Genomic DNA, 21897 nt, shown 5'->3' on the forward strand with positions numbered 1-21897 from the left:
CTAAAGGCCAGGCCCAACCTGCCTCCCTCTGGGGGTCCCTTCCTCTCCTCCCGTGGGAATTGGGCAGTTAAGGACAAAGTGCGGGGCGGGGGGGCTGGATGGACTCATCTGCAGCAGGGCCAGGAATGGGACAGAGGAGATACACACAGACCTGCATGCTCAGGAGAGTTTATTCTTGCAGTGGGCTGCAGCCATTGAGGGGAAGGGAGGGAAGGGGCAGGTGTGTAACTAGAACAGAGACACTTGGGGGAACAGGGTTTGCAGCTGGGGAAGTGAGATCTGGTCTCTCAGGGAGGGAGGGGACTGGCCCTTGAAGCAGCAAAAGCATCCGAATGTCTGCGACGTTGTCCGATCACGGCCAAGGAGCCCAGTTCTTTTGCATCCCAGGCGCTGAGCTCCCACTTCAGGCACGGGCGAGTGACTCCCCTCGTTAGCGTCGATACTTGCAAATGTAGGCGTTTTGCTTGCGGCAGGGAGCATCGTTCCATTCCTTAAACCCTAGAAGGTAAAACAGAAATCACTGGGGCAGGGGAAGGGCGAGTGGGGCCATTCCTGCCCTCATAGTGCCCGCCCCCCATTGCACACTGCTGAGAAAAGACCCCAGCTGCTGGGCATGTGGCTGTGAAGATGAGGATGCTAGAGATGAAGGCCCATGTGCCTCAGACAGGGACAGGCTCCATCGTTCCCTGAGGGATGCTGTGTCAGTGTGAGATGAGGGCTGAAGCTCAGGAAGAGGGTTGCCAGCTCACTCTGTGCTGAATGAGCCGGCCCTACCGCCATCTCCTGCTCATCTGGGTATGGGCATGGCCCAGAGGCAGCACTAAGGATTCTGGTTGATGGATTGTTGTGAATTTCACCCTTTCTCTGTGACGCTCTGTACCACAGGAGAACACCAAGCACCCCCATGTTCATCCTTGTAAAATGATTGTGTGGTATCCAATGCAAAGTTTATCATGTTGGGTGTCTTCGGAAGGCTCATGATGGACTGAGCATTGTTGCTACAGTGATGTTATAGTAATGGTATAGGTTATAATTTCATGTTTGTAGTTATGAGGCTAAAAATGTATCTTCATTGCTTAAAATAAGTTCCAGGAACAGAGGGGCAGTTCACACCTCATCAGGGCATGGATGGGACAAACCCAGCCCAGATTTGCAGGAACAAAGGACACTGGCCTAGGCAGCAACAAAAGGATCTGTTGGACTCTCTCTCGAGTGAGTCACCCCCCTTCCCTTGGTCAGTTTGGGACTGCGATGAGGTGATGCTCACCTGACTCTGAAGGGGGTGGGGCAAAGCCAAGAGGGAAGAGAGAACATGATAAAAGGGAGAGACGTTTGCCATGTTCTTCCTCTCTCTTCCACCTCCGACTACAGACATCACCACCAAGTGGCTGAAGCGCTGATCTAAGGGGAAAGCCTGGCTGAAAGGCAACCAGGCCCCTGTGGTGAGAAGCATCTAAGTTGGCAAGGGCAGTGAAAGTGTTAAGATCAGCTTAGAATGTGTTTTGCTTTTGTTTCATTTGACCAAATCTGACTTGTGTTTTGACTTATAATCACTTAAAATCTATCTTTATAGTTAATAGATGTGTTTGTTTGTTCTACCTGAAGCAGTGTGTTTGGTTTGAAGCATTTCAGAGACTGCCCTTGGGATAACAAGCCTGGTACATATCAATTTATTTGTTAAATTGACAAACTCGTATAAGCTTGCAGCGTCCAGCAGCCATAATTGGACATTGGAAGATGGAGGTTCCTAGGGTCGTGTCTGGGGCCAGAGATATTGGCTAGTGTCATTCGGTTGCACAATCATAGGAGCAGCTTACATGGCAGAGGCTGTGCGTGAACAGCCCAGGAGTGGGGGTCTCACAGCAGAGCAGGGTCAGGCTGGCTCCCAGAGTCAAGGATTGGGGTGACCTAGCAGATCACCGGTCCAGATAACACCAGAGGGGAACGTCACACTCTCCCATTCGCAGACCCACACAGCCCGGGAGCGTTATTCAGAAACCTTTTCCACATTTGTTTTGCAAATTTTTCACTTCTACTGTTTGCTGAGTGTGTGACTGGTCATGCAGGTCACATGGCATTGCTCCTGCTGCATGACTGGATGAGTGACTCTTTTTCAGTAGGAGATAATGGAAAAGCAAATCCTGCCCAGTGTGAGTCTGAGGGAAGGAGCATTCGTGCCAACGCTGCTGAACACTCAAACTCCATCTGAGGCTGGGTGAGTCATGTGACTAGCATGGCCTATGAACAATGAGTCACTCATGAACTGGCGAATGAGCTTTCCCTTTCAGCCAGTCTCCGTCCTACCCAGCCCTGGCCTCCCCAGCAGAGGGGACAGGCGGGGTGTGGCTGAAGCCACTGTGCTCTGGCCATCCAGGTTGGTACTGCCCTGAGGCTGCTCTAAATTGCCCTGGGGCCCAAAGAGCCCCCTGGTTGCCTCCAGAATCAGGGTGGCAAAAGCCACCAATGCACCAACTGAAGAACACATACCCCACCTAGGTATCAACTCGTGGGCAATAGCTCTGCTCTGGTCTTTCCCTTTAACTGAGCATCTGGGGCCAAATGTACCGTATGGCCTGTCTCTGACTGGAGCTGAGCCTCAGCCTGGGACACGTGGGGGAGGAGTCACCAGGTGAGATCAGGGGATTCTCTCTGCAGAGCGGCAGTGTGAGCTGAGGGAGAGAGGCAGGGTGCCTGGACAAGAGGCCATGGCCGCAGACAGAGGTGGAGGGTGTGGCCAGGGTCCCGTCTTGGCTCCTTTGCTGGTGCATGTGCGTTTGAGCATCTGCTTACCCGTTTGTCTCCACAGCTCACCACAGTACTCGTTGCCGCCCTGGTTGTTTGGTTCCCCGATTCTCCAATTACTGTAGCAAAAGCGGGAGCGATCTGTCCACCTCCAGCGTTTGTTCTGCAGAGACAGGGGAGAAAGGTCATGGGGTCCCGGGGAGAAGAGACCGTGGTGATAAGGCACCACAGAAACACCTAAATCCAAAACAGAAGTGCCCTCCGCAGGCAGAGGGAGAGAGTCGGGGAAGGGCCGTGGAGCAGTGGGTGGGGAGAGGTCAGCTCAGGGGGACGGGCTCTGGAGACGCTGATCTAATAGTAACACTTAGCACATGAACTTCACCTTCTACTTCGAAGCTCTTTGCCCGAATTAACGAATCTCCTTGCCATGAAGCAGCTGCTCTGGAGTGTGTTCTAGTCCCTAATGGCATGGCCTGCCGTGTGGCACTGGGGGTTTAATGTGGGTGAGCTCATCCTGCGTAAGCAAAATGAAAGTGCGTCTGTGATGGAAATGCTGGATGGGTCAGGGAATGGGACATGGGGCCTTTCCACTCTAGGGGGCTCAGCATCAGTCTGACCCCAAGTTAACAGGACTGGCTACCTCAGTAGAATCAGAGAAGGGGAAAATGGGGCCTTTCACCTCTAGGGGTGCTGGCTCTGGCCTGGCCCCAGCTCATGGGGGGACTGGTTGGCTTTGGGGGCCAGAGTGCTAGTTCCAATCCATTGCCAGGCCAGGGGGAGCTGGAGGGCTGAGGATACTTGAGAATGGGATACAGAGTCTCTCACTGCTCCCGCACTGGGTCCAGTCGAGCCTGGGGTCTGAGGCAGAGGATCCAGGGCCTGAGTCTGTGTGCACTGTTTGGGGACCTTCCTGAGCCCAGCACCACCCTGAACAAAGAGAGGAGAAAGGAAACCGATGGCGACAAAGCTTCAGGTGGAGCGTGACAAGTTTACGCAGGGGGTGGTGCAACGGGGTTGCTGGCCATAGCCTGGGCTGGACTCGGTGACCCAGAGATTCTTTCCAGGCCTATGTTCATAACGGCTCCTTCCTCCTCTGGGGCCTCCTTCCCAGCCTGTGATGGCTCCCCCTTCGTCTCCCTGCCTAAGGAGCTGGGGGGTCTTCCACAGAAAACCACGTGAGAATGGGTTCCCCTAGCTGAGGGAGCGACAGGCAGTGTCGGGGCAGTGCAGAGGTCAAGTCTTGGGCAGGAAAACGTTACTAGAAAACTTGGAGAGGGTGGAGTGGAGATGGGATGTGGGGTGTATGGGGAGGGCCTGGCACATTGTGTGAGCTGGGAGTGGGGAAGGGAAATGGGGCAGTCGTTGGAGAGGCAGGTGCAGGTCCAAGTTCGGTTTGATGACCAAGGAGAGCAGGGCCTGGTTGTATTTAGAAGGGAAAAGCCAAAGGGGAGTTGGAGCTTACGGAAGGATGGAGATGGAAAGGGAGCGGGAGCGGGAGGGCAGAGGTTAAAGGTGGAGTGCAGATGGGACACCCTGGTGCCCATGACAGGGGGCAGGGGGGTAGGAGAGGGGGAGGGAGATCCTGGCAGCCCCTCTGAAGGGCTCATGGGAAATGGTCTCTGCACAGCCCCTGGGAAACAGAGTCATGGGGGGAAGCAGCTGCCAGGGGCAAGGCAGGCTCTGGGCACTCACATGCTCGGGGTTGTGGAGTCCGATCCACACAGCATCCGTGGAGCGTGACTGGATGACGTATCTGGCCACCATATTCCCTTCTGCCTTAGAGAGAATGGAGGCGAGATGGGCCCCATTGTGGAGATACTGACACTGCACCTGCAGCAGGGACATCAGCAGAGTCTGTCACTCCCCCTGCACGAGGACACTGTTTGGCACTGGCGTGGGGTCCTGCCCCGCCAGGCTGCAGCAGGAGCAGGGACGGCTGTGAGGGGAGAGAGCCCCCTCTCTGTGCCTCTTCCCAAGCCCCAGGGCCTGGCACCAGCCACGTCACCCCTGCAGGGATACGCCCAGGGGCCAATGGTGATGTCACCAAACCCCTTCAGTCCCTGCCCCTGCCAATTAACCTGCCTCACCCCACAGATCCCTGAGAAGAACCTCATACCTCAGCCTCTGACCAGGTCATCCTTTGGGGGAAGAACTTGTAGCAACAGCGTCGGAAGGGCTTCCAGCCACTGCGACAGTACCTGGCCTCTACTCCTGATCCGAGAGAGGGGAAGGGACGGGGAGAGAGGACAGTGCGGGGAGACGCTGTTTCGGAGAAGAGAATGGATGCAGAGATCTCAGTTGTCGTCATTCCAGCTTCTCCGGATCTCAAATATCCTGTGAACTTTTGACTTCTCTCAGAACAGCCACTATCTCCTATCACATTCAATGGGTCTGAAGCCACTCAGTTAAACAGCTGCCACTCCCTCTCCCCCTTTGTCTGCGGCAGTGCGACTGTCCTAGTGACAATTACCCCTGTCTCCCTTCCCAAGAGGACAGGAGCTGGGCTGACCTGAGGGATGATGGTCACCTCCTATCTTCTGTGCAGGGGCACTGGGGAGCCTGACGGGGAGGGGTAGCAAGGGGGTGAAGTCAGAGTACACAAGGGACTGTGGGGTGAGGTGGGGCCGCACTGGGTGTCATGGGGACACTGGTGAGGCTGGGAGCAGACGGGACGTTGGGGACACTGGAGTATAGTAGAGGATGAAGGGACACCACACACCGATCTGCCAACCTAGTGAGGAGGACTTGAAACTAGGTCTAAAAGGGGCAGGTGACAGAATCCCACAGGTGACCTTAAAAGAAGCGTTGGGGGAGGGGGAACAGAAAAGAACTACAGGATCGTAGAAGCAACAAGAGGCGTAACTGTGTGGGAACCTGCTCTACATCTCAGATGTCTATACACAAATAGATGCAAGGAGTATGAGACATAAACAGAAGAACAGGAAGTATTAGTATCTAAGCTAAATTATGACTTAATCGGCACCACAGAGACTTGGTGGGATAAATCTCATGACTGGACTATTGGTAGTGAGAGGTCTGGCTTGTTCAGGAAGGACAGGCAGAGAACAAAGGGAGGAGGTGCTGCGTTATACACCAATAATATATCCACTTGGTTCAGAAGGTGAGACGCAGGCCAGTTGAAAGTCTCTGAGTAAAGATAAAAGGGGAAAAACAGAGCTGATGTCATTGTAGGTGTCTACTATAGACCACCATGTCAGGGGGAGGTGGATGAGACATTTATAGGGCTAATAACAGAAATATCCAACAGACAAGACCTGGTAATAATGGGGGGACTTCAGTATCCCCGATATCTGTTGGAAAAGTAATATGGCAAAACATAAAATTTTCACAACATTCTTAGAATGTATTGGGAAGAACTTCTTATTTCCAGAGGTGCAGAAAGTAACAAGGGGAGCAGCTATGCTAGACCTAATTCTTACTCACAGGGAGGAATTGGTTGAGAATCTGGATTTTGAAGACAATTGGGTGAAAGGGATCATGAAGTGACAAATTTCATGATTCTAAGGAAGGGAAGGAGTGAGAGCAGCAGAATAAACAAAGTGGACTTCAAAAAGCTGATGTGGCAGTGCATGCACTCCTCTTGTGGGGACAGCGGGTGTGCAGACACCACAGTTACTGTGTACCTGTCTTGGGCCCCGGGCTCACCATGCTGAGGTCCAGGGGTCTGAGTCAATACAGCAGCCCTTGTGTTCAGGGCAGCGTGGCCTAGCATCCAGAATCAATATAGCAGCCCTCAGATACAGGGCAGTGTGGCCTAGTGGCCAGTACCCCAGGGGCTGCCACCAGGGGCAGTGGTGGTCCAGGTAGGGGGGCCCAGGCCCACCCAACTCCACCAGCCCCTGACCCAGGGCCCTAACAGTGATGGAGTGGTCTGCCACTGGGTCAGCGGAGAATCCACTGAAAGACACTGACCTCACGCTGGTGGGAGATACCACTTGTTCACCCTTCCTGGTCACTTCCTACCGGGCTTCCTGAAATCGCAGTCTATGGAGCGCTGGGGTCTCTGGGCATCTCAGCGCAGGTAATTCCCTGGGGCTCCATTGGCCACAGATCTCCAGTCCAGATCTCTGGCTCCCACAGGCAAGTGCTGTGACAGCTCCTCAGCTGGAGCCTCCATCAAAGGTCCTTCCTCTCCAGCAGTGCCCCCTGCCCCACAGACTGAGCCGGTCTGCTCCCTTTTATACTAGCCTAGCACTTGGAGCATGCCCAGTACAGTCGGAGGGATGGAATTTCCTCCACCCATAGTGTGGGGTTAACCCCTTCCAGCCCATTGTGGGGTATTCACACCCCGTCACAGCTGACTTTAAGAAACTCAGAGTACTTATGGGTAAGGTCCCGTCAGAAGTAAATCGGAGGGGAAAAGGAGTTCAGAAAATCTGGCAGTTTCACCAAGAGACAATATTAAAGGTACAACAGCACATTATCCTGATGCAAAGGAAAGATGAGAACAACAAGAGTCAGAGGCCAGTATGACTCCATGAAGAGCTCTTCAATTACCTGAACATCAACAAGGAATCCTACAAAAAGTAGAAACATGGACAAATTGTGAAGGAGGAGTACAAAAGAACAGCACAAGCTTGTAGGAACAAAATCAGAAAAGCTAAGGCACAAAATGTTTATATCGAGCAAGGGACATAAAAGGCAATGAGAGGTTCTATAAATACATTAGGAGAAAGAGAAACATGCAGGAAAGTGTAGGTCCACTATTTGTCTGGGAAGGAGAGCTAATAACAACGGAATCGAGAAGGCTGAGGTGTTTCATGCCTATTTTGCTTCAATATTGACTAAAAAAGTCAATTGTGACCTAGGGTGACCAGACAGCAAGTGTGAAAAATCGGGATGTGGGGGCAGGTTTAATAGGAGCCTATGTAAGAAAAAGACCCCAAAATTGGGACTGTCCCTATAAAATCAGGACATCTGGTCACCCTAATTGTGACCAGATACTTAACACAATCAATATTGTCAACAATGGGGAAGGAATGCAAGCCAAAATAGGGAAATAACCAGTTAAAGAATGTTTAGATAATTTATGTTTCACATAGGCAGAGCTTAATGAAATTCATCCTGGGATACTTAAGGAACTAGCTAAAGCAATCTTGGACCCATTAGCAATTATCTTTGAGAAGTCCTGGAGGCTGGGTGAGGTCCCAGAGGACTGGAGAAGGGAAAGCAATGTAACTATCTTTAAAAAGGGAACAATGAAGCTCTGGGAAATTATAGACCAGTAACCTCACTTTGATACCTGGAATGATACTGGAACAAATTATTTAAAACATCAATTTGTAAGTATCTAGAGGATACTTGGGTTCTAAGTAATCACCAATATGGAATTGTCAAGATCAGATTGACATGCCTTGTCATGCCAAGTCAACCTAATTTCCTTCTTTAACAGAGTTACTAGCTCCGTGAATGGGAGGATGCTGTTAACTTCATATATCTTGATTTTAGTAATGCTTTTGACACAGTCCCACATGATTCTTTCATAAGCAAACTATTGAAATGTGATCCATATGAAATTTCTAAGTGGGTGGGTGTGCCACTGGTACTCAAAAAGTAGTTATCAATGCTTTGCTGTCAAACAAGGTAACATATCTAGTGGGGTCCCTCGGGGTCTGTCCTGGCTCTGGTACTATTCAACATTTTCATTAAGTACTTGTATAACGGAGGAGAGAGTATGCTTATAAGTTTTGTGGATGACAACAAGCTGGGAGGGGTTGCAAGCACTTTGGGAGACAGGACTAGAATTCAAATGGCCATAACAAATTGGAGATTTCATCTGAAATCAACAAGATGAAATTAATAAAGACAAGTGTAAAGGAAGGAAAAATCAAATGCACCAGTACAGAATGGGGACTAACTAGCTAGGTGGTAGCACTGCTGAAAAGGATCTGGAGGTTCTAGTAGGTCACAAATTGAATATAAGTGAACAATGTGATGCAGTTGAGAAGAAGGCTGATATCATCCTGGGGTGTTGTGACGGCGTATACAAACCCCACACTGGGCAACCAGGAGTTAAGGACATTCCACGCCTGTAGGAAATGCCCCAGCTGGAGGAGGAGTTAAAGGGCAAGGGAGCAGCTCATTTGGTGACAGAGCATGGAAGAGAGCAGACCTGTGACCTGCAGCTCCAGCAGAGGAGAGATGAGATGAGGAAAAGGCAGAATCTCTCCCCACAGCAGCTGCCCGAAGGTCCCTAGCTGAGGGAATGGAGGACCTGTTACAGAGACAGCCTGGGAGGGGAGTATCCCCCTCTCCCATGGGCTCTGAGTTTTGCTAATTCCCTTGCACTTGGCTTGGATGGCCCTAGAAGGGGAAGGCCCTAGGGCTGATCTGGCCCAGGAGGGGGGCCATACCGAAGGAGGAGGCAGTTGCCAACCCAAGAGAGGAAGAGCGCTACCTCCTGCATGCAGCTGCCAGAAGGTCCCTACCTGGGGACAATCGCGGGGGTGGGGGTGGGAGGAAATGGCCCAGGGAGGACAGCCGTAAGCAGCTGTGGCTGTGAGACCACTGAGAGCCCTCAAAGGGTCCTGAGTCGGAGCCCGGTGGAGTGGGAGGGCCTGGGCTCCCCTGCCAGCAAACCCCCAGTAAGTCATGGGCCTAAGCCCTGACCACTAGGGGACGCTCCCTACTGACCAACCCCCGAGCGAGGACTGTCACAGGTGTGTTAACAGGAGTGCTGTGTGTAAGACACAGGAGGACATAGTCCTGCTCTGCTCTGCGCTGGCAAGGCCTCAGCTGGAGTTCTGTGTCCAGGCCTGGTGCCGCACTTTCAGAAAGACGTGGATAAGATGGAGAGAGTCCAGAGAGCAACAGAAATGATCAAAGGTTTAAAGAATCTGAGCTATGGGGAAAGGTTAAAAACTGGGCATGTTTAGTCCTGAGAGAAGAGACCGAGGGGGACCCGAGAACCGTCTTCACGTATGTTAAGGGCTGTTATAGAGGGTTGTGATCAATTGTTCTCCATGTCCACTGAAGGCAGGACAAGCAGCTCTGGGTTTAATCTGCAACAAGGGGGAGTTAGGTCAGATATTAAGAGAAACTTTCTAACTCTCAGGGCAGGGGAGCTCTGGAACAGGCTCCCAAGGGAGGTTGTGGAACCTCTGTCACTGGAGGGTTTTAAGACCAGGTTGGACAAACACTTGTCAGGGATCATCTAGGTTTACTTGGTCCTGCTTCAGTATGGGGGGGCTGGACTAGGTGCCCTGTGGAGGCCCCTTCCAGCCCTACATTTCTATGATTCTCCGAGAGCTGAGGCCCACAGAGGGAAGGGAATGCAGAGAGCTACTGACCGATGGGTGGGGGCGGGATTAGCAGTACGTGGAGTAACTGCAGAGACTTGTGGGGGAAGGAAGGAAGAGGTGCCGGGCGAGAGAAATAGTCTATGGTCCCAGGATTTCCCTTTGGAGGGGAGAAAGAGGGAAGGTTTTGGAGTATCAAAATCAGAGAGATGAAGTTGACGAAGAGGCGCCATTTTGAGCCCAATGAAAAGAGATGGACGTGACTCATTTGGGACGTTATTGGCACATTCTGTTTCCTGGGTAGGATGGGACCCCGCACAGAGAGGGGAAAGTCACTCCCTAGGCAGCAGCAGGAGATGGGGAGGGTTTAGCTCCCAGCCTGTCTCTCACACTCAGCCCCAGTGGGTCCCAGGGATTCCTTCTGCACTCAGAGCCAGGGGGAGCAGGAAGCAGCCTCTCTCCTCGGGCAGGCACTGAGCTGATGGCTGGGGTCTGGATTAATGGGTTTGGTGGGGAAGGGGCTCTGGGGACCCAGCTGTGAGGGCTGCTCCCCCATAGTGGGGCTGGAGGCCCCCGTGTGAAATGAATTCACTTCCCATCGAGGGCAAACAGCACCTGGGGCTCCAGTTTGGAGGGACCAGGCAGGGACTCACCTTCCAGCGAGGGGTTAAAGATCAGGCAGCCGAGGAGGCAGATGCTGAAGTAGGTGACTGGCCCCATCTTCTCGCTTCTCCTGGGGAGAAAACACACCAGGGAGATGGGGCCACGAGAGCCTCAAACACCCCCCAGAATGATCCCCCCCACCATCCCTCACGGGGCTGGGCTGGGCTGGAAGGGCCCTGAGAGGGATCCCATCCCCCAGCCCTGGGGCACCGAGCTCGGAGCCCATCTGCCTGGGTCCGAAGGGCCCTTCCTCTTCCACCCCTCCCTGAGCCAGGCCCCAGGGACAGAACTGGACACCCAGCAGGGAGCCAGGTCCCAGCTCCTCAGTGGCTGGGCTCTGCAAGCAGCATCTCCAGGGACTCCCCAAACCAGGGCTGCAGGTGGGGAGGAGCCAGGGGTCAGCAGGGAGGCCGTGGTCACTCAGATGGGACCTGGGTCCCAGGCAACAGGGTCCCATTTGCAGAGCAAAGCAGTTCTCAGATGCCATCTCCCACTGTCCCTCTCTCCCCCAGTGCTGGGGCTGGTAGGTCCCCACGGTAGCCACCTACATAGAACGTGTAGGGAGGGCACAGGTGGCAGGGGGGGGAGTTTGGAAGAGGCACCAGTGCCACCAGGGTGGAGGCCAGTCTGAGTGCAGGTGGCTAATAGGAAACTGGTGCCTCCCCCTATAGGGGAGCACAAGCTAAAAGGGAGGACACGTGGGTGCCCCACATGTAGGGGCAGCTCCAGGCAAAAGGGAGCAGCCTGCGGGTGGCCATGAGGGCGGCAGTCAGGCTGCCTTCAGCGACATTTCTGCGGGAGGTCTGCCAGTCCCGCGCTTTCGGCGGCAATTCGGCGGTGGGTACACCGAAGGCGCGGGACCAACGGACCTCCCGCAGGCGCGCCGCCGAAAGCCGCCTGCCTGCTGTGCTTGGGGCGGGAAAATACATAGAGCCACCCCTGCCCACGTGTCTCCCAGGCAGCTGCAGTGGGCAGGGTCCCAGCGGCCAGAAAAGGCTTTTATCCCGCCCCCTTTCTGCCTCCTGCCCAGGCCGGCTGTGGGGGGCACTTGACCTTTCATGCCCCCCCCCCGACACGTCCATCTTGTCCCATGGAAAGTTCCAGGCAAAGCCCCAGGGAGTGTAAATCAGGTGGAGTCCCCCTGAAGTCAGTGGGGGGATCCCCAGCGGGTACAGGCTGGTGTGGGGCTACTGGAGTCCTTGGGGTCAGAGCCCCAGCGGGGAGGCGTTGCTCAGAGCTCCGCTGGAATCACCGGGGCTAGAACCCCAGCAGGTGTGAACTGGCCAGAGCTCCACGGGGGTCACTGGACTCACACCAGCTGGGGCCTGGCCCCCATCAGTGCAGGGTAAAACGGCAACTTCCCAATTCCCGGCCCTCAAGCCCAGGGAGCCCTCAGCCCATTACGCGCCCTGTGCTTGGCTCCTCAGCACCCTGCACTGGGTGTTGTCATTTGCACCTGTGCAAAGAGACTGGGAAAAGCACCATCCTCCCTGGGCGGCGATTTACACGTTCCGGGCCCTGGTGTAAATGGTGACGTATGGAGCCGGGGACAGTCAGGCCCACGAGGACTGGATTGCGGGTGCTGCCTGTGGCCGAGGGGTTGGCCTTGTTCTGCGCTGCCCACGCTCCCTCGGGTCTGTCTCTGCTGCATTTCAAGGGAGCCCATTACCCTGGTCTGTAGGTGCCGACCGTGGCCCAATGAAAGCGGTGTCAGACTTGCCCCCAAAGTGACTCTGATCTCACATGTCTGTGGCTTGGCTGCTGGTATCTGGGGCTAGTGAGGCTGTTTAAAGGCCGGGCACAGCACAGACCCTGTGAATTCGTGACACCTGGTAACGTCCCTCATCTCATTTCCAAGCACCAGCTGACTCCTACTGTGAATTTTATGCATAGATTGCAAGGCCAGGAGGGACCATTGGGATCACCTAGTCTGACCCCCGTAAAACACAGGCCAGAGACCTGCGCCACAATAATGCCTAGAGCGGAGCTGTTAGGAAAACATCCAGTGTCGATTTTAAAATTGCCCGTGATGGAGAATCCACCACGACCCTGGGGAAGTTGTTCCAGTTACTCTCACAGGCAAAAATTTCTGCCTCATTTCCGTTCTGGATTTATCTAGCTTCAGCTCCCAGCCACTGGACCGTGTTACACCTTCGTCTGCTAGACTGGGGAGCCCATTGCTCAATAGCTGTTCCCATGTAGGTATCTGGAATCAAGTCCCCCCTTAACCTTTTCTTTGCTCAGCTGAACAGATTGAGCTTCCTGAGTCTAGCACTAGAAGGCAGGTTTTCTGATCCTTTAATCCTTCTCGTGGCTCTTCCCTGCCCCTCTCCAAATTATCAACATCCTTCTTGAACCGGGAACACCAGAACTGGGCACCGGATCCCAGCAGCAGTCGCACCACTGCCAAACACAGAGGTAAAATAACCTCGCCGCTCCGACTTGAGATTCCCCTGGTTTTGTATCCCAGGTTTGCATTAGCCCTTTTGTCCGCAGCGTTGAGCTGGGAGCTCATGTTCAGCTGGTTACCCACCCCCACCCCCAAATCTTTTACACAGTCCCTGCTTCCCAGGACAGAGGCCCCTATCCTGTAAGTCTGGCCTGTGTTCTGTGCTCCTAGGTGTCGGCATTTACATTTAGCCATGATGAGCCGTATTGTTTGCTGCACCCAGTTTACCAGGAGATCCAGATCGCTCTCCACCACTGACCTGCCCTCGTCATTATTTACCATCCCCCAAACTTTGTGCCCCCTGCAAACTAAGCAGTGCTGGATTTATGTTTCCTTCCAGGTCACTGATAACAATGTTAACTAGTGTAGGGCCGAGAACTGATTCCTGCAGGACCCCACTGGAAACAAACCCGCCCCATGGTTGGAATGTTCCGCTGGGGACACCCAGAGCTGTGGGTCCCCATGTTACCCTACGGCCGCAGCAAGGGTGAGCTTCACTGGCAGGGGCGGCTCTAGGCACCAGCAAACCAAGCTGGTGCCTAGGGCGGCCAAATCTAGGGGGCGGCAGGCTGGGCCGGTGGACCTGCCGCAGTCATGGCCGGACCTGCCGCAGGCATGACTGCGGAGGGGGCGCTCGTCCCGCGGCTCGGCTGGACCTCCCGCAGGCATGACTGCGGCAGCTCAAGCGGAGCCGCCGGCCCCGCTAACCGTCCGCAGCCGTGCCCGCGGGAGGTCCGCTGTTCCCGCGGCTCCGGTGGAGCTCCCGCAGTCATGCCTGCGGCAGGTCCGCTCGTCCCGGGGCTCCGGTGGACCTGCCGTGGGAGCTCAACCGGAGCCGCGGGAAGAGGGGACCCGCCGCGGGACCGAGGAAGGGCGGCGCAGCACACCGCGCTGCCTGGGGCAGCCTATTTTCTAGAGCCGCCCCTGTTCACTGGAGATTAGCCTGTTTATCAGCTCCCTGCCACAGCAGCCTGCTCCACCGAGGGGGTTCCCCCCACCTCGTCTGCTTCCCAGCTATGCCTTTGGGGGCTCCCCCCCCACCATCGGCCCTACCTTCTCCAACGAGGTGGGGGCTGGAAGGGCTTGTGCACCATCCCTGGGGTGGGGGAGGGCCAAAGGGAGATGAGGGCCCGCCAGGGGTCACCCGGCAGGGTGTGATGTGCCAGGCCTCACAAGGGGGGAGACACCCAGTTCAGTGCCAGCCAGGGAGGGGTAGGGCAGGGGGCAGGGCTGTGGGTGGTGGAGAGCTGGTTAGACACTGTCCCAGGGCCCAGACAGCTCACACAGGGCAAGTCCGGCCACCAGGCCCCGTCCCAGGGCTTGGCTGCCACCGAGAGCCCAGCACCCAGTGCAGAGGGGAGAATGATGGGAGGGGGCCGGGACTCACCTGTCCGTCTGTCTCTCTGGTCCAGAGCACTAGGTATTGGAGTTCAGCCTGTGCTGGGCTATGGGCACCCGGGGAGTTTATAGCCCAGCAAGGGGGAGGGTTCACGGGATGGGGAAGGAGGCGGGTAAATTTGGAAATGGGCCCAGATGTGACCGTTCAAACCCTGTGATGGCACAGATAAGAGATGACAATCTACCGCCGCTTCTCCTCAGCTCCCTGCTGCCCCCCGAGATGCCCTGGCATGGCTGGCAGGGTGAGCGTTATTGCTGCTGAGTCACAGCCTTGCACTGGGAAGGGGGCGCTGGGGCAGGCGCTAAGGCAGACAGACGGCCCAGAGGGTCACATGGGGCACATTTCTGCAGGGATGATGTGATGGGGGGGACACAGCAATGGTTTAACATCCTGCCTGAGTGACCCGCCTCCAATACCCCTGTCCCTGAGCACCCAGCTGTGAGCACCCACCACCCACCCCTGTCCCCAAGCACCGTGCTGTGAGCACCCACTACCCACCCCTGTCCCTGAGCACCCAGCTGTGAGCACCCACCACCCACCCCTGTCCCTGAGCACCCAGCTGTGAGCACCCATTACCCACCCCTGTCCCTGAGCACCCAGCTGTGAGCAACCACCACCCACCCCTGTCCCTGAGCACCCAGCTGTGAGCACCCACCACCCACCCCTGTTCCCAAACACCCAGCTGTGAGCACCCACTACTCACCCCTGTCCCTGAGCACCCAGCTGTGAGCACCCACCACCCACCCCTGTCCCCAAGCACCCAGCTGTGAGCACCCACCACCCACCCCTGTCCCTGAGCACCCAGCTGTGAGCACCCACCACCCACCCCTGTCCCCAAGCACCCAGCTGTGAGCACCCAACACCCACCCCTGTCCCTGAGCACCCAGCTGTGAGCACCCATTACCCACCCCTGTCCCTGAGCACCCAGCTGTGAGCACCCACTACTCACCCCTGTCCCTGAGCACCCAGCTGTGAGCAACCACCACCCACCCTGTTCCCAAACACCCAGCTGTGAGCACTCACCACCCACCCCGTCCCCAAACACCCAGCTGTGAGCACCCACCAACCACACAGACCTGTTCCTGAGCCCCCAGCTGTGATCATACCCAGCTGTGAGCACCCACCACCCACCACCCCATCCCTGAGCAGCCAGCTGTGAGGACCCTCCATACAGAGTACCCTCTACTTTCCCTGAGCACCCAGCTGTGAGCCAGCCCCCCGGACTCTGTCCCTGAGCACCCACCATCCACTCACCCTGTCCCACAGCACCCCGCCATGAGCACTTACCACCCACCTACCCCGTCCCTGAGCAGCCAGCTGTGAGCCAGCCCCTGTGACTCTGTCCCTGCACACCCACCATCCCCTCACCCCTGTTCTTGATCAGGCATCTGTGAGCAATCCACCCCCCCTCCCACACAACTGTCTCTCAGCCCCCCTATCCACCCACTTGTGTCCCTGAGCACCCCGCTGCGGGAATCTGCCAACCCCACATATACCTGCCCTGAGTAGCTCCTGTGGCAGGAATTGCTCTCATGCCATGTGCTGTAAATCGAGGTCTCTCTCCCCCTGTTCACTTGTATCTGTAGACTCAGGGTCTGTTATCCAGGGACTTGGGCACAGGCTCAACATCGTTAAACCAAAGGCCTGCGAGGAGCCTGGGGCTCGCTGGGAGCCTTGGTTTTCACAGATGTTAAAGTCTAAAGGGACCATTGTGATCATCTCATCTGACCTCCTGCGTCCCACGGGCCAGAGACCCCACCAGTGAGTTCTGAGTCCAGCCCAGAGCATCTGGTTTCACAAGGGTAGATCTGTAGAACTGACCAGTCCCCACCATTATTTACCGCTCCACCAATTCTTCTGTTACCTGCTAATATCACCAGCGGTGATTTTATATTATCTTTCAGGTCATTGATGAAGATATTGAATGGCACTGGGCTGAGAACTGCTCCCTGCAAGACCCTGCTACATCCACCCCTGGTGGATGGTGAGTCCCCATTGACAGTTACCTTCTGGGGTCTATCTGCTAGCCAGTTCTTACTGTACTCAGTATAAAAACAGCAAGTTGTCTGGTGGCACCATAAAGACTAACAGATTTATTTGTTGTTTTTGTTGAATACAGACTAACAGAGCTATCCCTGATACTTGTATTTAGTATGAGCGACACTGATGATTTTATACTGTGGTAGGTTTTTAATCAGAATGTCCCGTGCGACTAAGCCAAATGCCTTACACAGTCTCAGTCTATCATGTCAACACTGTTACCTTTATCACCCATATTTGTTATCCAGGCCCCAGCATGCCAAGCGCGTGCCCCAGCATGCTGCAGGGGGTGCTCTGCCGGTCGCCGGAAGGGCGGCAGGCAGGGCTCTGGTGGACCTCCCATAGGCGTGCCTGCGGAGGGTCTGCTGGTCCTGCGGCTTCGGTGGAGCCACGGGACCAGCGGACCCTCCGCAGACATGCCTGTGGGAGGTCCACTGGAGCTGCGGGACCGGCGACCGGCAGAGCGCCCCCCGCGGCGTGCCGCCGTGCTTGGGGCGGCGAAATGTCTAGAGCCGCCCCTGGCCACACCTTGATTCTTTGCTGAATGGACCTTTGATCGGACTTTCCATGATTTTGACATGGTTAGTCTCAGGCTAATTGACCTCAACTTACCCAGGGCAGCCCATATCCCTTCTTACACTTTCCTCCAGTCCTCCAAAAGTTCCCCAGTGTTTAAACCATTCTTAAAAATCAGCATTAGTGCTTCAGACACCTCCTCGGCCATGTCTTGTAATACTCCTGGGTGCCAATTATCCAGTCCTGCTGCATTAAAAATTATTCTCTTTAACAGCTGCTAGTTAACATTCTATCACGGAATAGCAGGTATTTCTATCGCTCTGTAAGAGATGAGTGTATGAGATGAGACAATTCCACCCACCAGTCTGGTTCATGACTTCAGTGTGGTGCCTACAGCTAACTAAGGGGACATGGGAAAGGTTCGGTCCCAGAGATCAGGTGCTGTAGCATCCTGCTGCCCCAAGGGTTCCGCCAAAAACCTTTTCCTCCCCAAACACTTGCTCAGGCTCTGGCTCTGCGAGGAGCTGTGGTTCATTAGCTGGTTGTGCAGCACTCAGATTTCCCTGCAGTGCATTAGCAATTCCCTGTCCCCCATGTTGTGTTACAAAGCAGATGTCACCCATCCTCATTGCTCATAACCCCAAGGGATCGATTCCTGGCAGAGCCCATCTGGGACCCACTGAAGAGACCCAGGTGCCCTGGTTAGTGATGGGAACAGCCCAAGGGCCCCAGAGGTCGGGAGCTGATTGAATTATCCAGACAGGCCAGGCCCCCACCACATGGCACTGGGAGCTCTGAGGGCTGATCTCTCCCTGGCCAGGCTCCGGGGCCAGCCGGCCATACTCATGTCGCTCCCCAGCACCAGGTACGACTGACCAGAGGGTCCTGCTGTCCCAACTCCCAGATGTAGCAGAGGGCAGGGGCATTGCACTGAGATGGCTTCAGCCACCCCTCTCAGGCAGCACCCACAGACCTGTGATGGGCACCAGATCCTGCCCCCCCAGCGCCCCACATCTCCTCTAGAACATCCCACAGGGATCCAGCCTCTCCCCATCCTGCTCAGCACCCACCCCACTCTGCCAGGAATATGGAGCGAAGGGCCAGGCACAGAGCTCTCCTGCATACACCGTTACGGGTGTCACCATTTTATTGCCCCATTAAGAGGTGACAGTTGCTGCCACAATTGCAATTTCCTTTGTAATCTAACAGTTGTGGTGTGTTAGGACCTAGCTCTGAGTGACCAACTTACCCAGCCTACAATGAGCTGAGATAACAAAGTGCCGGTTCATTGCCTCTGGGCAGGGGGCGAAGGAGCTCGCTGCTCTCTGGGGTAACCAGGTTCCTCTGACTCTCTCTGCGGCTCAACACAGCCCAGTATGGCTGGGCCTTTGCGTTAGGCTTGGCCAGCTGCTGCTGTGCAGGGCGAGGCCACTGCTGGCTTCTGCCTGAATGCTTGGGGAGGCGAAGGTTTCCAGAAGAGACCTTGGGGCAGCAAGATGTTACAGCACCTGTCACATGGGACAGGAACTTCCCCACGTCCCGTTTGTTAGCCGGAGGGACAGCACTGATGTCATGAGCCTGCCCACTGGGTGGAATTGTCTCAGTTAATCAGAGTCCACTTGTCCGGTACAGTCATTGATTCAGCTCTCAGACCACCAGCCCCTTGCACCTGGCTGGGGTTCTCTGGCCTGTGCTGTACAGGAGGTCAGACTAGATGATCACAATGGTCCCTGCTGGCCTTGGAATCTGTGGATCTCTCACATGATACGAAGTTGGGAGACTAACCTTTTGTATGCCACAGGCAGAGAACAGGAGGGACCCAGGTGCCCCAATACCCAAGGTCCTGCAATGGCAGGGATCTGGTTAAGTGACATGGTTAAGTCCAGGTGATCCTAGCAAATGGCCTTCACCCCACCCTGCTGAGGAAGCAAAAAAACCCTAAGGGCCAAGCCAATCTGACCTGGGGGGAAATTAATTCCCGACCCTGAGCACGTGTGCAAGGCCCATCGGCCAAGCACTGAGAAAGCGAATTCTCAGCACCACCCCAGAGCATTAGCCTCCCCCAGCCATTGTCCCATCTCCAGCCATGGCCATCTCTATGGACGAGGAACACAGCATGTTGATCATCGTTGCAGGCTGGGGGACTCTACCCTGGGAAGCAGCGACACTGAAAGAGATTTGGGGGGGGGGGGTCGCAGGCAATAATCAGCTGAATATGAGCTCCCAGTGTGACACTATGCCCAAATGGGGGAGGGATAGCTCAGTGGTTTGAGCATTGGCCTGCTAAACCCAGGGTTGTAAGTTCAATCCTTGAAGGGGCCACTTAGGGATCTGGGGCAAAAATTGGTCCTGATAGTGAAGGCAGGGGGCTGGACTTAATGACCTTTTGAGGTCCCTTCCAGTTCTAGGAGATTGGTATATCTCCAATTATTACCTTATTACCTTTACAATCCTGGGATGTATAAAGAGGGAGATCAGGAGCAGAGAGGTTATTTTACCTCTACATTTGGCATTAGTGTGACCGCTGCTGGAATCCTGTGCCCAGTTCTGGTGTTCCCAGTTCAAGGAGGATGTTGATAATTTGGAGAGGGGTCAGAGAAGACCCACAAGAAAGATTAAAGGATTAGAAAACCTGCCTTACAGTGATAGACCCCTTGGAGCGCAGTCAATTCCATTTAACAAAGAGAAGGTTAATAGGTAACTTGATTATAGTTTGTAATTATCTATATAATGGGCAGGGGTGGTGTCTCTAGCCTGTTTGCCAGAAGTTGGGAATGGGTGACAGGGGATGGATCATAGAATCATAGAATCTCAGGGTTGGAAGGGACCTCAGGAGGTATCTAGTCCAACCCCCCGCTCAAAGCAGGACCAAACCCAACTAAATCATCCCAGCCAGGGCTTTGTCAAGCCTGACCTTAAAAACCTCTAAGGAAGGAGATTCCACCACCTCCCTAGGTAACCCATTCCAGTTCTTCACCACCCTACTAGTGAAATAGTGTTTCCTAATATCCAGCCTAAACCTCCCCCTCTGCAACTTGAGACCATTACTCCTTGTTCTGTCATCTTCTACCACTGAGAACAGTCTAGATCCATCCTCTTTGGAACCCCCTTTCAGGTAGTTGAAAGCAGCTATCAAATCCCCCCTCATTCTTCTCTTCTGCAGACTAAACAATCCCAGTTCCCTCAGCCTCTCCTCATAAGTCATGTGCTCCAGCCCCCTAATCATTTTTGTTGCCCTCCGCTGGACTCTCTCCAATTTATCCACCTCCTTCTTGTAGTGTGGGGCCCAAAACTGGATACAGTACTCCAAATGAGGCCTCACCAGTGCTGAATAGAGGGGAATGATCACATCCCTCGATCTGCTGGAAATGCCCCTACTTATACAACCCAAAATGCCATTAGCCTTCTTGGCAACAAGGGCACACTGTTGACTCATATTCAGCTTTTCGTCCACCATAACCCCTAGGTCCTTTTCTGCAGATCACTTGATGATTCCCTGCTCTGTTCATTCCCTCTGGGGCACCTGGCATTGGCCACTGTCGGCAGACAGGACACTGGGCTAGATGGACCCAGTATGGACGTTCTTATGTTCTTTTGATCCTGAGACTGATTGTCCCCAGGGCCAATGGGGAGAAGCCAGTGCTCCATGTCACCCGGATTGACAGGGCAGGCAGGCCAATGAGGGAGTCAGGAGCCTGGGGGCCCACACTTCATGTGAGCTGGACAGCGCAGGGCAGAGCTAAGGGGGAGCCGCAGCCTGAGCTGGGCTGGGGGCAGAGCAGCAGCAGGAGCAGCCTGGAGCCAGGAGATGGGGCACCATCACCAGCCACGCCGACGTGCAGCCAGGGCTGAACTAACAGGGAGCCACAGGGCCAGACACAGGGTAGTGGGTGCCGGCTGTGCCACAAGTAACATTGGAGCCAAGCGTGGTGAGCGGCTGGGGGCAGCGAGAGGGGTCCTGGGCAGCAGGGCCCAGTGGGGGGCACATCACTGATAAGAGGCCTTGTAGTGTGGATACTGCAAGAGGGCAGGAGGTCTGGGACATGTGAGGATCAGGCTGTGAACTTCCCTTACATGCCAGAGATGGCTGGTTGCGGCGTCCCCTTGCCCATGGGGCGGGTACCTTGTTCCTTCAACCTTCTCCACTTTTCTCTTCTTTCTCCTACAGCTGCTGTTTAATAGATTGGGATTGGATGGAACTTAATGCAGAGAGCAGGGGGTCAGGGAAGCAGCTGGTGACGAGAGAGCACCCAGGGGCAGGGACCACCTAGCCCCCATCCTGTGTGGCCACGATGCGAAAAGGGGTTAAGCCTCCCAGGAATCCTGAGCCCAGCCTTCTCGGAGTTATGAGGACTGTGCTGCACGGCAGAGTGGAAGGGGAGCCCGCGAGGTCTGGCAGGTCTCTGGGTAAAGGGAGTGGGAGTGAGGACTCAGACCCTTTTGCCATCCGATCCCACTGGGGTAGTGCAGAAGCCAGGAAAGTTCCCCACAATAATGGGACCATTCCCCCTCTTACACAAAGGGGACTCTGTGGGCAGCACAGACGCACCCTGCTGCAGCCGCTCCTGTCTGGCCCCAGAGCGCGGGAGAGGCTGGTGTTTTGGGGTGGGGGGGTGACGGCGCAGACTCCTGCACGAGGCTCCCTCCAGCCCACAGGCTGTCGTCACTTGCTAAACACGCCCGACTGCTCTTGGCCTCCTCACTTCTCACCGTGACAAAATGCCAGAGACAGAGACCTCCTGGGCCACGTCGCAGCCTTTCACCCCTCGGGGGGTCCACTGAGCCCGGGGCAGCATCAGCCTCTACCCCTCGGCAGCTCCCCCTGCACC

General features: G+C 55.1%; 1 protein-coding gene across 2 annotated transcripts; it reads right to left on the minus strand.

The window, feature by feature from the left end:
* Positions 1–164: 164 nt before the first annotated feature.
* On the minus strand, positions 165–21218 carry LOC120395674 (C-type lectin lectoxin-Thr1-like). Of its 2 annotated transcripts, none has more exons than XM_039520297.1 (6): positions 21143–21218; positions 10655–10734; positions 4859–5004; positions 4435–4572; positions 2791–2905; positions 165–498 (listed from the first exon to the last, which is right to left on the minus strand). In XM_039520297.1, the coding sequence occupies exons 1-6, from the start codon at positions 21178–21180 to the stop codon at positions 431–433; spliced, it is 585 nt and encodes a 194-aa protein (XP_039376231.1). In that variant the 5' UTR covers positions 21181–21218; the 3' UTR covers positions 165–430. The 2 variants fall into 2 exon arrangements, with proteins under 2 accessions (XP_039376231.1, XP_039376232.1); XM_039520298.1 differs by lacking the exon at positions 21143–21218 and adding an exon at positions 14501–14542.
* Positions 21219–21897: the final 679 nt, after the last annotated feature.

The sequence above is a fragment of the Mauremys reevesii genome, linkage group 1 (genome assembly GCF_016161935.1).
Source record: "Mauremys reevesii isolate NIE-2019 linkage group 1, ASM1616193v1, whole genome shotgun sequence".
Classification (NCBI taxonomy): domain Eukaryota; kingdom Metazoa; phylum Chordata; order Testudines; family Geoemydidae; genus Mauremys; species Mauremys reevesii.